Raw genomic sequence first — 12,614 nt, 5'->3', positions numbered from 1 at the left:
AATCCTGCCTCAGACACTTTACACACTTACTAGCCATGTGACTTTGGGCAAATCACTTAACCCCAACTGCCCTCCAAAAAAAAAAAAAGCAAAAAAGAAATAATTTGGATGATTAAAATATGGTTAGATTTTAAAAGACTTAAGAAAATTCAAACATAAAAAATCTTACTCTACTAAATTTACTCTCTCAAGTCACATGCAACCCTAATCAGCAAACCCAATGCTATTTTTCTTGGTCCTCATATTCCTTGATCTCCCTACAGCATTTTACATTCCTTCTTCTCTTGGGTCCTCTGTTTTCCACGAAACTGTATCCTCTCGTACTTGCTTTGGTGATACTTATATGAAAATTGGAATGATACAGACATGATTAGCATGGCCCTTGTGTAAGGATGACAAGGAAATTTGTGAAAGCATTCTCTATTTTAAAAAAGGGTGGGGGAAGAAAGAAAAGAAAAGGGAATTGTATCCTCTGTTTTCTTTCTAATTACAACTTTACAATTTCTGCTTTTCTTTTTCCTCCTGCTGGCTTCTTTTCCTCTTACTGCCCTCTGGATATACATGTTCCTCCAAAGGTTTTGTCTTTACTATCTTCTATTTCTTTGTTTTGTCCTATGTTTTCATTCTTGATAATGTCATTTGTCATCTACTTAGTACTTTAACTATAGGACCCATAGCAACAAGGTTGTTCAATGATAGGATGTTGAATGTGGAACCAGGAGACCTGAGTTTAAATCATGCTTCAGACACTTACTAACCAAGTGACCCTGGGCAAGTCAATGAAACCTCACTTTCCCCATCTCTAAAGCGAAGATAACCTAGCTCCCAAGGTTGTTGTAGAGCACTTTTCAAAACTTAAAGTTGTTTATCAAGCAGTTATCAGACTTTTTGGTCTCAGTATTCCTGTATACTCTTAAAGATTATTCAGGACTGCCAAAAGTATTTGTTTATATCTATTGATATTTACCATATTAATTAATTAAAATGGATATAAAATAATTAACAAAAAAATAAATGGATTATAAAATAAACATGGATAAAATTTTTAAATCATTTTAGTTCATTTTAAAGTAATACTAATAAACCCAACACATGTTAACATAAATAATATATTTTTATGAAAAGTAACAGTTTTCCAAAACAAAAAAAAACTTAGAAGAATGGCATTGTTCTACATATTTTTTGCAAGTCCTTTAAATGACTGGTTAAATTGAAGACATCTAGATTCTTATATCTCCTTCTGCATTCAATCTGTCGCAATATACTGTTTGGGCTAAAATAAGTGAAAAAAATAAATCCAACTTCACACAGATATGTCATTGGAAAAGGGAAGAATATTTTCACAGGCAAATAATATGTTATTATTACTGTGAAAATAGTTTTGTCTTCATAGCCCCTGAAAAGATCTCAAGTACCAGTAGGAATCCCCAGCCCATACTTTGAGAACTGCTGTTCTGTGTAAATGTTACCTATTATTGTGATCAGGTCTTTACATATGAATCCTTTGTATATGAATATGTTCATGTTTGTATCTATATGTATACATACATATATGCATATAAATACGTACATACATATTGTGTATTTCTTTTTTTGTTTCGGGTTTTTGGTTTTTTTTTGACTTTTTGGAGGGGGGAAGGCAGGGGAATTGGGGTTACGTGACTTGCCTAAGGTCACACGGCTAGTAAGTGTTAAGTGTCTGAGGCTGAATTTGAACTCAGGTCCTCCTGACTCCAGGGCCAATGCTCTATTCACTGTGCCACCTAGCTGCCCCCTGTGTATCTATTTCTAAAGAAAGTGTTCTGACCTCTCCTTCCCTTAGATCACCCTACCTCAAGTTTAATGAAAACAAAACTGCACCATCAGATTCTCACCAAAACCAGTTCTTCTTGATTTTCTAATTACTATTAATAGTGTCACCCTGATCCCAGTCATCCAAGCTTAAAATCTTAGAATCATTCTTTATTCTTCCATTTTCTGAGTTATACCTAGTTCATCACTAAGTCTTGCTGTAAAATCTTTCCTATATGTCACCTCCTTTCATTCCTGTTGTCACCACCGTAGTCCAGGCTCTCCTTATTATTTGATTGATGTACTACAATGGCCTCCTAACTGATCCCCATAATTCCACACTCCCTACTTTCATCCATTCTACCCTCCTGTCATTTTCTAAAGCAGATTTCTGATCATGTCATTCCTTTTCTTAAAAACTTTGAGTAGCTCTTCATTGTCTCATGAAATAAAAGCCCAGTCTCTATAGCTTGGCATTTAGATTACTCCACAATTTGGCCCCTCTCCTATCTCAGATTGTTCTCCCATTCTTCTCTCAACCCATGCAATGCCAAAACTAGACTCCCCTGCAAAAAAAAAAATCTATGCCTTCCTATCTTTTTTTTTTTAAAGCAATTGGGGTTAAGTCACTTGCTCAAGGTTACACGGCCAGTTATTTCTGGGTGTGGTGCTACGTATCTGAGCCAGGATTCGATCCTGACACTGGGGCCAGTGCTCTTACTTGCTGAGCCACCTGGCTACCCCTAAGCAATTGGGGTTAAGTAACTTGCTCAAGGTTACACAGCCAGGTGTTTCTGGGTGGGTGCTAAGTGTCTGAGCCCGGATTCAATCCCCAGGTCATCCCGACACTGGGGCTGGTGCTCTTACTCGCTGTGCTACCTGGCCGCCCCTCTTTTTACAGTTTTTCATGTTATTCCTTCAGCCTGAAATGCCCTCCCATCTTTGCTTATCAAAATCATACCTATCTAATATGTTTTGCATGATTGAACATGTATAAACTATATAAAATTGCTTACTGTCACAGGGAGGAGGGTGGTAAGAGAAGAAGAGAAAACATTTGGAACTTAAAATTCTAAAAAAAACTTACATGTAACAGGGGAAAAACAAAATATTATTTTAAAAAATCATACCTATCTGGTTCTGGTACCATGTCCTCTGTGAAACCTTCCTTGTTGCCCTAGTTGGAAGCAATATTTTTTCTGTTCCACATTTCCCTACAAGATTATTTATGTATCTATTATAGCATTCTACCAGGTAGTCTAATAATTTTTATTTAGGCCTATGTCCCCCACTAGATCATACGTTCTGGGAAGTCAGAGATTGTCCTGGTCATCTTTATAATTCCAATAATATCTAGCACAGTGCCATACAAACAGTGAAGGGTTAGTCAACTTTTGTTTAACAAATGAATGGTTTACAGAAGTTCAAATTACACTTCAAGAGCCTTACTGCTGGGTGAAGACAAACATATCCATGGTCAGAGTGCCCATTTATTCTTTTTTACTTTCACTAGTAGAGCATTGGAGGAGAAAGACATATATATATAATTTGTGGAAGACTGCCTTAAAATGTCAGAAAGAAAACAAGAAGCAGAACTACCACAACTAAACTTTACTGGTTCCCTATGTTGAGGATCTATAGTTAATTAAAAAAAAAAAAACCTTTACAGGTCTAACTTAGCTATATGTTCCTAAGAATAATTTTTGCTAATGCATCCATAACTTATCCATCCTCTGCTAAAACATCAGACATTCAGTTGCAGCACAGATGTAAAAGCAAACTCGTTTAGGTTACATAAGGCACAACATGGTAGACCAAAGAGATGTGGTTTCAGGATGCTTGGGTTCTAATCCCTGATGTCTTCTGCCTGCCCATGTGACCTTGGACAATTCAAGCAAGCATTTATTAAATGGCTGTTACATAAAAGGTGTGGTGCTAGGGACTGGTGACACAAATAGGAAAAAAAAAAAACAGTCCCTGTCCCCAAGTAACTTGATTTCTTAATCGAATTCAACATGTGCACAAATAAATAAATATAAGATAATTTGAGGAAAGAGAGAGCAGGAGGTCAGGGAAGTCTTTATGGAGGAGATGACACCCAGTAAGCCATGGGTTATTGTGAGTGACAGAGGTAAGGAGGGAGTATGTTCCAGGTCTGGGAAGGGAATGTGAAAAGGTACAGGAACAGGAAATGGAATGCCAGATTTGGGGAATGGCTAGAAAGTCAAGTAGTCAAATGGCTGAAATGTGGAGTTTATGAAGAGGAGGGGGAACATTCATCTGAAAAGTTATGTGGGAGCCATATTGTGTAGGGCTTCAAATGCCTGGCATAGGAGTTTGCATTTTATTATAGAGGATATAGGGACACATTGGAGAATTCTGAGTAGGGGAGTGATATGGTCAGTCATGTGATTACAGAGAGGCAGTTAGATGGGGCAGTGGATAGAGTGCCAGGCCTGGAATCAAGAAAACTTATCTTTCTGAGTTCAAATCTGGCTTAGACACTTACTAGCTGTGTGACGAGCAAGTCACTTAACCCCATTTGCCTCAGTTTGCTCATCTGTAAAATAAACCAGAGAAGGAAATGGCAAACTATTCTAGTGTCTTTGCCATGAAAATCCCAAATAGGGTCCAAAAGAGTCTGACATGACTGAAATGACTGAACAGCAACATGATTAAAGTAGATTGATTTGGCAGCTATGTGAGAAATTAGATTAGTAGAGATGAGAGGTGATAAGGTCCTGTACCAAGATGGAGGCCATCTGAATAGTGAGAGAGGGAACAAATGCAAGAAATGCTATGGAGACAAAATCAAGAATTGGCAGTTGGTTAGATGTAGGGGATGAGGGGGAAAGAGGAATCAAGGAACCAGTCAATCACCAAGAATTTATTAAGTCCTTCATATATTCCAGGTCCTGTGCTAAAGAAAAGCTAAGGTAGTCACTGTCTTCGAAGAACTTATAGTTAAAAGGGAGGGATAGCATGTAAATGACTAGGTAAATAGAAGATCTATACAGACTAGAGAGAAAAGAATCTATGAGAGAAAGACAATAGAGGTGGGAGAATTGGGAAAAGCCTCCAGGAGGAGCAGAGAATTGAACTGAGTCTTGAAGAAAGCCAGGAAAACCAAGAGCAAGAGATAGAGGCAGAATATTCCAGGCATGGAGGAGCCATTGCAAAGAGAGGGGAAATGGAAAGTCGTGTTTGAGAGGCTACAAGTAGGCCAGTTTAGCTAGATTATAGAGAACGTGGAGGGGAATAAAGTATAAATCAGGAAAGGTCAGAGCATTAAATGTCAAACAAGGGAGTTTGTATTTGATCCTAGATAAGGAACCACTGGAGCTCATTGATCAGAAAGATATGGTTAAAACAAAAATTTTCCTTGGCAACTGAGTGGAGTATGGGTTGGAATGGAGAGAGGCTTGAGGGAGGGAGACTGGTTCAAATGTTATTATAATAGCCTAGGTGAGAGGTAGTGAAGGGCCAACCTAGGAAAAAAAACATAAAGGGAATAATTAGAGAAACAGTCTTTTAAAGAATGCAAGAGAGGATGATATAAAGTGAGTAGAGGAGCTGACTTGGGCACAGAAAGAGTTATCTCTTCCCTTAAATCTAGAGCAAAAGATTAAGAGGTTATGTGATGATAGACAGGTTTTGAGATGTAGAAAGGGAGAAATGAGGGAGGCAAGTCAATGATCTTTGTACCTTAATTTTCTTTTTTCTTTTGCCTTTTGGAGGACAATTGGGGTTAAGTAACTTGCCCAAAGTTACACAGCTAGTTTTTTTGTGTGGGTGTTAAATGTCTGAGTCTGGAACCGAACTTGGGTCCTCCTGACTCTGGGGCCAGCGCTTTACTCACTGAGCCACCTAGCTTCCCTTGAACTTTAATTTTCTGATTTGGAAAATTAAGGGATAGGAGTGGATCATCTATAAAATCTCTTCTAATTCTAAAATTCCCTGATTATGAAGGTTTCAAAAATCAACTAACAGGAACATAAAGCTACTAACTTAATTAGAACTGGCAATGATTGAAGCTTTCCAAAGCAGAATTTTCTCCTCAGACCTTTTTTGTTGTTCATCATTTTTCAGTCATGTCTGATTCTTTGTGACCCCATTTGGGGTTTTCTTAGCAAAGATAGTGGAGTGGTTGGCTATTTCCTTCTTCAACTCATTTTATAGATGAGGAAATGAAGCAGAGTTAAGTGACTTGCCCAGGGTCACACAACTATTACATGTCTGAGGCTAGATTTGAATTCAAATATGAGTTTTCCTGATTCCAAGCCCAATGTTCTCTATCCACTACACTACCTAGCCTTCTAAGACTTTTATTAAGTTCCCAAATAAAAACAGAAAAGACTTTGAATTCCTTGGAATAAGCTAAGTTTATTGAGGCCACTGAATGTTATTTTTCTTGAATAACCATTCTTTCCAGATGTATGTGGTGTTCCTAAATATCTCTTCACTCACCTTGATTATAAAACACAGACACAGGAAATGTATGGTGATGGCACCATGGGAATTTTCATATTGCTATTGTTCTCATTCTAGGAGGCAGATGGGCGAATAAGCACGTATGATGGATGCAACACTCAAATATTTGTTCCAAATCCATTGAAAAATGAGCAGAACCTAGACTTCTCTCCAAGCCATATCCAGCAAGAAGTGGTGAGTTGTTTTTTTGTAACGGTTCAATGACATGAATATAAGGCATTAAGTACCCAGTTGTTCTGGGATAATCCGTACAATCTAGAACCTTTTGGACTTTTACATAGTAATCTTTTCCATACATATGCAAGACTGGGAGATTTTTATCATGACAGCTTTACAAATGAAGTAAATTGGAATACAGAGAAAGTTGAGTGATTTACCCGTGATGTTGTCAATAGTCCAGAGATGTCATTGTTTTTTCCACCAAAGGTTACCTTTCAAGTATAGGTTAACTAGAGAAATGTTTATAATCTTCTACATCCAGGATACTCAAAAGTGTGTTCAAAAATAGTTCTCTGTTCATGGATTGCCCTCTCATTTCACATCGGTTATTATTTTGCCTCTTTAGCTAGACTTCTAAGTGCTTTATGGTAGAGACCGTATCCTATGTTTCTTTTGTATTCCTGGAGAGCTTTGAGTAAAATACTGAGCATATTGTAGGCATGCCATAAATCCTTATTATCAGACAAGAACAGTGGACCCAACCAAAATGGATTTGCCAGGCTCATTCAAGCAGCAAGTATTCATTCATTCATCCACTGCCTCTTATACTACAGGCTCAGTGCTGATTGCTGGGATTTTGTTGTTATTGTTTTTGCGTAATTTTCAGTTATGTCCAACTGGGACACATTTGGGGTTTTCTTTGCAGAGACACTGGATTGGTTTGCCATTTCCTTCTTCAGTTCATTTTATAGATGAGTCACATAGAGTCACATAGCTAGTTAAGTGTCTGAGACCAGATCTGAACTCAGGAAGATGAGTCTTCCTGACTCCATGCCCCAGTACTCTATTCACTATATTACTTAGCTTCTGAGATTACAAAGACAAAAAGGCAACAGTCCTTCACCTCAAGGAACTTACATTCCACTAGGGATAAAGCCCCCTATTGGTATGTTGTTGTTTGTCCTTCCTTGGAAGGTGATGCCATGTCTTGAAAGTGAATTGGATTTAAGTGAGGGAGGGCTGTGCAAAGTCACCAGCCTCACTTTCTCCTATGAAGCTATCTGGGTCCAGTACAAAATATAGTTCAGGACTACTGGAGATATGTCACCTTCCCCCATGTTGGTTTAGGAAGGCAGCTTTGGTCTAGGTGGTAAGGTAGTAATAGCAATTGTGAGTGGATTAATAACGTGGTAGATTATTTTACCCTTCATGGTAGCAATGCTAATAATGATTTGGTTTATTGCCCCTTGAGATCAAGGTAAAAAATTGGGAGAGGTAAGTAAGGTCAACATGTCTGTACGGGCTAGATCCTGGTGTCCTGGTGGATGCTTGGATGAGATAAAGTACTCTCTGGCAATACCATACAGTACCAGGAGCTGTCCAGAAGGAAGACTGAGGGTGAGGCTAGACTCATTTGTCATGATCCACAAAGCTTAACATCAGTCTATTGATTGACATGACAATATATATAGCAAGAGTATTTAACCAAGGGCGCGACTTTCAGTAGAATCGGAGGCAAGTGTTAAGGAATTCTATCACGATATATTGCCCTTACTCATAGCCTTTTCTCTTCCTCCTACTCCACCTCCTTGCCTCTCATGTTACATTCTTTATTGGAGCCTCTCCTTCCTCTCCCTTTTTTTCTTGCTCCACTGCCTTTGCTTTAGGTCAGCCAGTGGCCCCTGTGGGCATTGTTTATTGCCTCCAGTGGGGCTCCACCCTTCCTTAGTTATTAACCTCAGGTCTGTACTTTGCTTTCTTTCTTTTTTTTTTTAAATTATTTTTTTTAAATATTTTGAAGTTAAATTTTATTAAAAAAATTTTTTTTTATTAATTTGTTTGTTTCCTTTTAGTTTACAGGATTCAATTCCACAATTCCTTGAAGTTCACATTTTGTCCCCCTCTCTCCCCTCCCCTCCCCATGGCGGCTTATAGTCAAGTATAGGATCTGTAAATACTTTCACATTATACATTAGTCAGGTTATAAGGACGGATTGTACCAGCTGGAATGAAAAATGGTAAAGAGGACATAAAACCAAGTAAGAGAAGGAAAAAGATCAGCTATTTTGCTTCCACCTGGACATAAACTTAGTTCTTTCTAGTTCTTTCTCTGGATGCACATATTTCTCTCCATCATGAGTCTTTTGGGATTGACTTAGATCACTGCATTGCTGAGAAGAGTCCAGTCTATCACAGTTGGTGATCACACATATGTTGTGTCTGTAATTGTGTACAAATTTCTCCTGGTTCTACTCTTCTCACTCAGCATCAGTTCATATAAGCCTCTCCAGGTAAATATGAAGACCATCTGCTCCTCGTTTCTTATAGCACAATAGTATTCCATAACATGCATATACCACAGCTTGTTCATCCATTCCCCAATTGATGGGCACCCCCTTAATTTCCAATTCTTTGCCACCACAAAAAGAGCTGCTATAAACATTTTTGTACGTATGAGTCTTTCTCCCACTTCTCTGATCTCTTTGGGATATAACCCTAGGAGTGGTATTGCTGGATCAAAGGGTATGAAAGTATTTATAGCCCTTTGGGCATAATTCCAGATTGCTCTCCAGAAAGGATGGATCAGTTCACAACTCCACCAACAATGCATTAGTGTTCCAATTTGCCCACATCCTCTCCAGCATTTGTCATTTTCCTGTTTTGTCATCTTAGCCAATCTGACTGGTGAGATGTGGTACCTCAGAGTTGTTTTGATTTGCATTTCTCTAATCAATAGTGAATTAGAGCATTCCTTCATGTGCTTATAGATAGCTTTAATTTCTTTCTCTGAAAACTGCCTGTTCATATCCTTTGACCATTTATTAATTGGGGAATGCCTTGTATTCTTATAAATTTGACTCAATTCTCTGTATATTTTAGAAATGAGTCCTTTGTCAGAGACATAGGTTGTAAAGATTCTTTCCCAATTTCCCACCTCCCTCTTAATCTTGGTTACATTGGCTTTGTTTGTACAGAAACTTTTCAATTTCATGTAGTCAAAATTATCCATTTTACATTTTATAATGTTCTCTAATTCTTGTTTAGTCATAAAGTCTTTCCCTCTCCACAAGTCTGATAGGTAAACTATTCCTTGTTTTAGGAGACTGCTTACAGTATCAACATTTATACCTAGATCATGCACCCCTTTAGACTTGATTTTGGAATATGGTGTTAGATAATGGTCTATGCCCAGTTTCTGCCATACTATATTCCAGTTTTCCCAGCAGTTTTTGTCAAATAGTGAGTTCTTATCCCAAAAACCAGGGTCTGGAGGTTTATCAAACAATACATTACTATAGTCATTGACTTCTGAATCTCGTGTGCCTAATCTATTCCATTGATCCACTCCTCTATTCCTCAGCCAGTACCAAGTAGTTTTGATAACTGCTGCTTTATAATACAGATTGAAATCTGGTATAGCTAGTCCACCTTCCCTAGCATTTCTTTTCATTAATTCCCTTGATATTCTGGACCGTTTATTCTTCCAAATGAATTTTGTTACTATTTTTTCTAGCTCTATAAAGTAGTTTTTTTGGTAAATTAATTGGTATGGCACTAAATATATAATTTAATTTAGGTAAAATTGTCATTTTTATTATATTAGCTCGACCCAGCCATGAGCAATTGATATTTTTCCAATTAGTTAGATCTGACTTTATTTGTGTGAAAAGTGTTTTGTAATTATGATCATACAGATACTGGGTTTGTTTTGGCAGGTAGATTCCCAAATATTTTATAATGTCTACAGTAACTTTAAATGGGATTTCTCTATTTCTTGCTGTTGAATTTCATTGGAAATATGTAGGAATGCCGAGGATTTGTGTGGGTTTATTTTATATCCTGCAACTTTGCCAAATTTATTTATTGTCTCAAGTAGTTTTTCACTTGATTCTCTAGGATTCTCTAAGTATATCATCATATCATCTGCAAAGAGTGATAGCTTGGTCTCTTCTTTGCCTAACTTGATTCCTTTAATTTCTTTTTCTTCTCTAATTGCTACTGCTAACATTTCTAGTACCAGATTGAATAAGAGGGGTGATAGTGGACACCCTTGTTTCACCCCTGATCTTATGGGAAATGCTTCTAGCGTCTCCCCATTACATATAATACTTGCTGATGGCTTTAAATAGATGCTACCTATTATGTTAAGGAAGGCTCCATTTACTCCTATATTTTCTAATGTTTTTAATAAGAATGATACTTTTTGCGTTTCTTCTCCATAGAGTCCTATGCTTAACTGGTTGTTATTCCCTCCTTGTACCAGAACCAATGAGGGAAAAGCTCATATGCTTCCCAACTCCCTCCCTTTTTTTCCTCTGCTATACAGTTTTTATGCCATTATGAGTGGCATAATTTACCCTTTTCCACTTCAACCATTCCCTTTCTTCCATTGCAGTTCCTTTGTAGCCCTTAATAAGATTTTTTTAATCGTCATTTTGTGTATTTTATAGTCATACTCTCTACTTGTCTATAACCAGTGTGCTCTTATCAAAGAGCAGGGTATGTGTGTTTTCTCCTTGTTTACCTTCCTAAGTTAATTGGAGGTTGAGTTTTCCATTGAGTTCTGGCTTTTTTATCAAGAAGGTCTGAAACTCTGTTATATCATTGAATGGCCATCTCTTTGCCTGGAAGAATATGCTCAGTATCGCTGGGTATGTGATCCTTGGTTGTAACCTGAGCTCTTTTGCCTTCCCAAAAATTGTATTCCACTGCCTCTGATCTTTCAGCGTAGATGCTGCCAAATCCTGTGCAATCCTCACTGTAGTCCCTCGATATTTGAATTGTTTCTTTCTGGCCGCTTGAAGTATTTTCTCTTTTATCTGGTAGTTCTGGAGTTTGGCCACAGCATTTCGAGGACTTTTCAGTTTGGGATCTCTTTCAGCAGGTGTCCGGTGTCTCGATTTCTATTTTACCCTCAGGTTCTAGTATCTCAGGGCAGTTTTCCTTAATGAGCTCTTGGAGAATGTTGTCCAGGCTCATTTTTTCATCATAATTTTCTGGTAGGCCTATGATTCTTAGATTATCTCTCCTGGATCTGTTTTCCAGGTCAGTTATTTTTTCTTTGAGGTATTTTACCTCTTTTTCTAATTTTTCATTCTTGTTGTTTTGCTTGGGTAATTCTTGGTTCCTCATAGAGTTATTTGTTTCCATTTGGTTAATTCTGGTTTTTAGCAAATCATTTTCCTTGGTTAATTTTTGAAGCTCCTTTTCCATATCTTACACTTTTCTTTTTAGAGAGATGTTTTCCTTAGTATAATGTTTTTCTAATTCTGCTATTTTCCTTTTGAGAGAATTATTCATTTTGTCTTCTATCTCTCTCATTTTGTTTTCAAAGTTCCTTTTGATCTCATCTAGGAGAGCCTTCTGTGCTTGGGACCCATTCCCTGTTGAAGTTTCAGCTTTGGGTGTGGAGTCTACATTGTCTCCCTCTGAGGTTGGTTCCTCCCTCTGAGGATAGTAGGACTGCAGAGTCTTTGTCTTTGTAGTCTGCTTTCTGCCCATTTTGAGGCAGGGCCCTAGCCACGCCCTTCCTCTAGGATCCCAAATCTTTACTGTAGAGGGTTTTGCCCTGGGGCAAGAGTTACTATGTTTTCAGGGTCAGAGGTGGGGTTTGGAGCAAATGAGGTTCACTCTGTCATCCTAGTCTTTGGAGGTCCTGAAAGGGGCTTTTTAAAAAAATTTCTGGGCTATGAAGTGGTAGCCCCAGGAGTGTTTGCTGTCCAGGACAGGGGCCCCTGTATTTTCTTCTTACCTTGCTCTTTCCAGTCCCAGTTGTTTGGTGATAGGCCTCGTAGTGGACCTTGTGGTTGGTGGGAAGACTTGCCTTCCGAGTTGATCAGGCCCCTTCCGGGCCAGCTTCTGCTGGCCGCGCCTTCCGGGCTTGCCCCTGTGTCTGCTGGCCACGCCGCACCTTCCCGGGCTGCCCCTCTGTACTTTTCTTTCTTGCCTGAATAAATAAGTTACTTGTAATGTTTAATTTTAAAAAAAGACATAACCTCATTGATGGCTCATCCAAAATATTTAGTTTCCCCATTAACTCAGGCAGCCTTCAGAAGAAGAAATAAAAGCTCTCTATAGTCATATGAAAAAATGCTCTAAATCACCATTAGAGGAATGCATATTAAAATAAATAACTCTGAGGCATCACCTTATACCTAGTAGATTGGCTAACA

The 12,614-nt window shown here is 38.2% G+C and overlaps 1 protein-coding gene and 1 non-coding gene across 2 annotated transcripts in view; both read left to right on the top strand.

Annotated features, from left to right (window-relative positions):
- Positions 1-12,614, top strand: part of SYNE2 (spectrin repeat containing nuclear envelope protein 2) — a 493,787-nt gene that overhangs the window by 314,802 nt on the left and 166,371 nt on the right. Inside the window, exon 69 of the mRNA XM_069091728.1 lies at positions 6,340-6,456. Coding sequence (XP_068947829.1) covers positions 6,340-6,456 — 117 coding nt within the window. The remainder of the gene's footprint in view (positions 1-6,339; positions 6,457-12,614) is intronic.
- On the top strand, positions 321-427 carry LOC138164504 (U6 spliceosomal RNA). The gene has a single exon (XR_011169086.1). It is a non-coding gene; the product is annotated as a U6 spliceosomal RNA (small nuclear RNA).

This window comes from Petaurus breviceps, unplaced genomic scaffold, assembly GCF_028583685.1.
Source record: "Petaurus breviceps papuanus isolate PSGF00001 unplaced genomic scaffold, PetGlider_PUasm1.0 189, whole genome shotgun sequence".
Classification (NCBI taxonomy): domain Eukaryota; kingdom Metazoa; phylum Chordata; class Mammalia; order Diprotodontia; family Petauridae; genus Petaurus; species Petaurus breviceps.
This window is presented reverse-complemented; position numbering and strand designations above follow the sequence as displayed.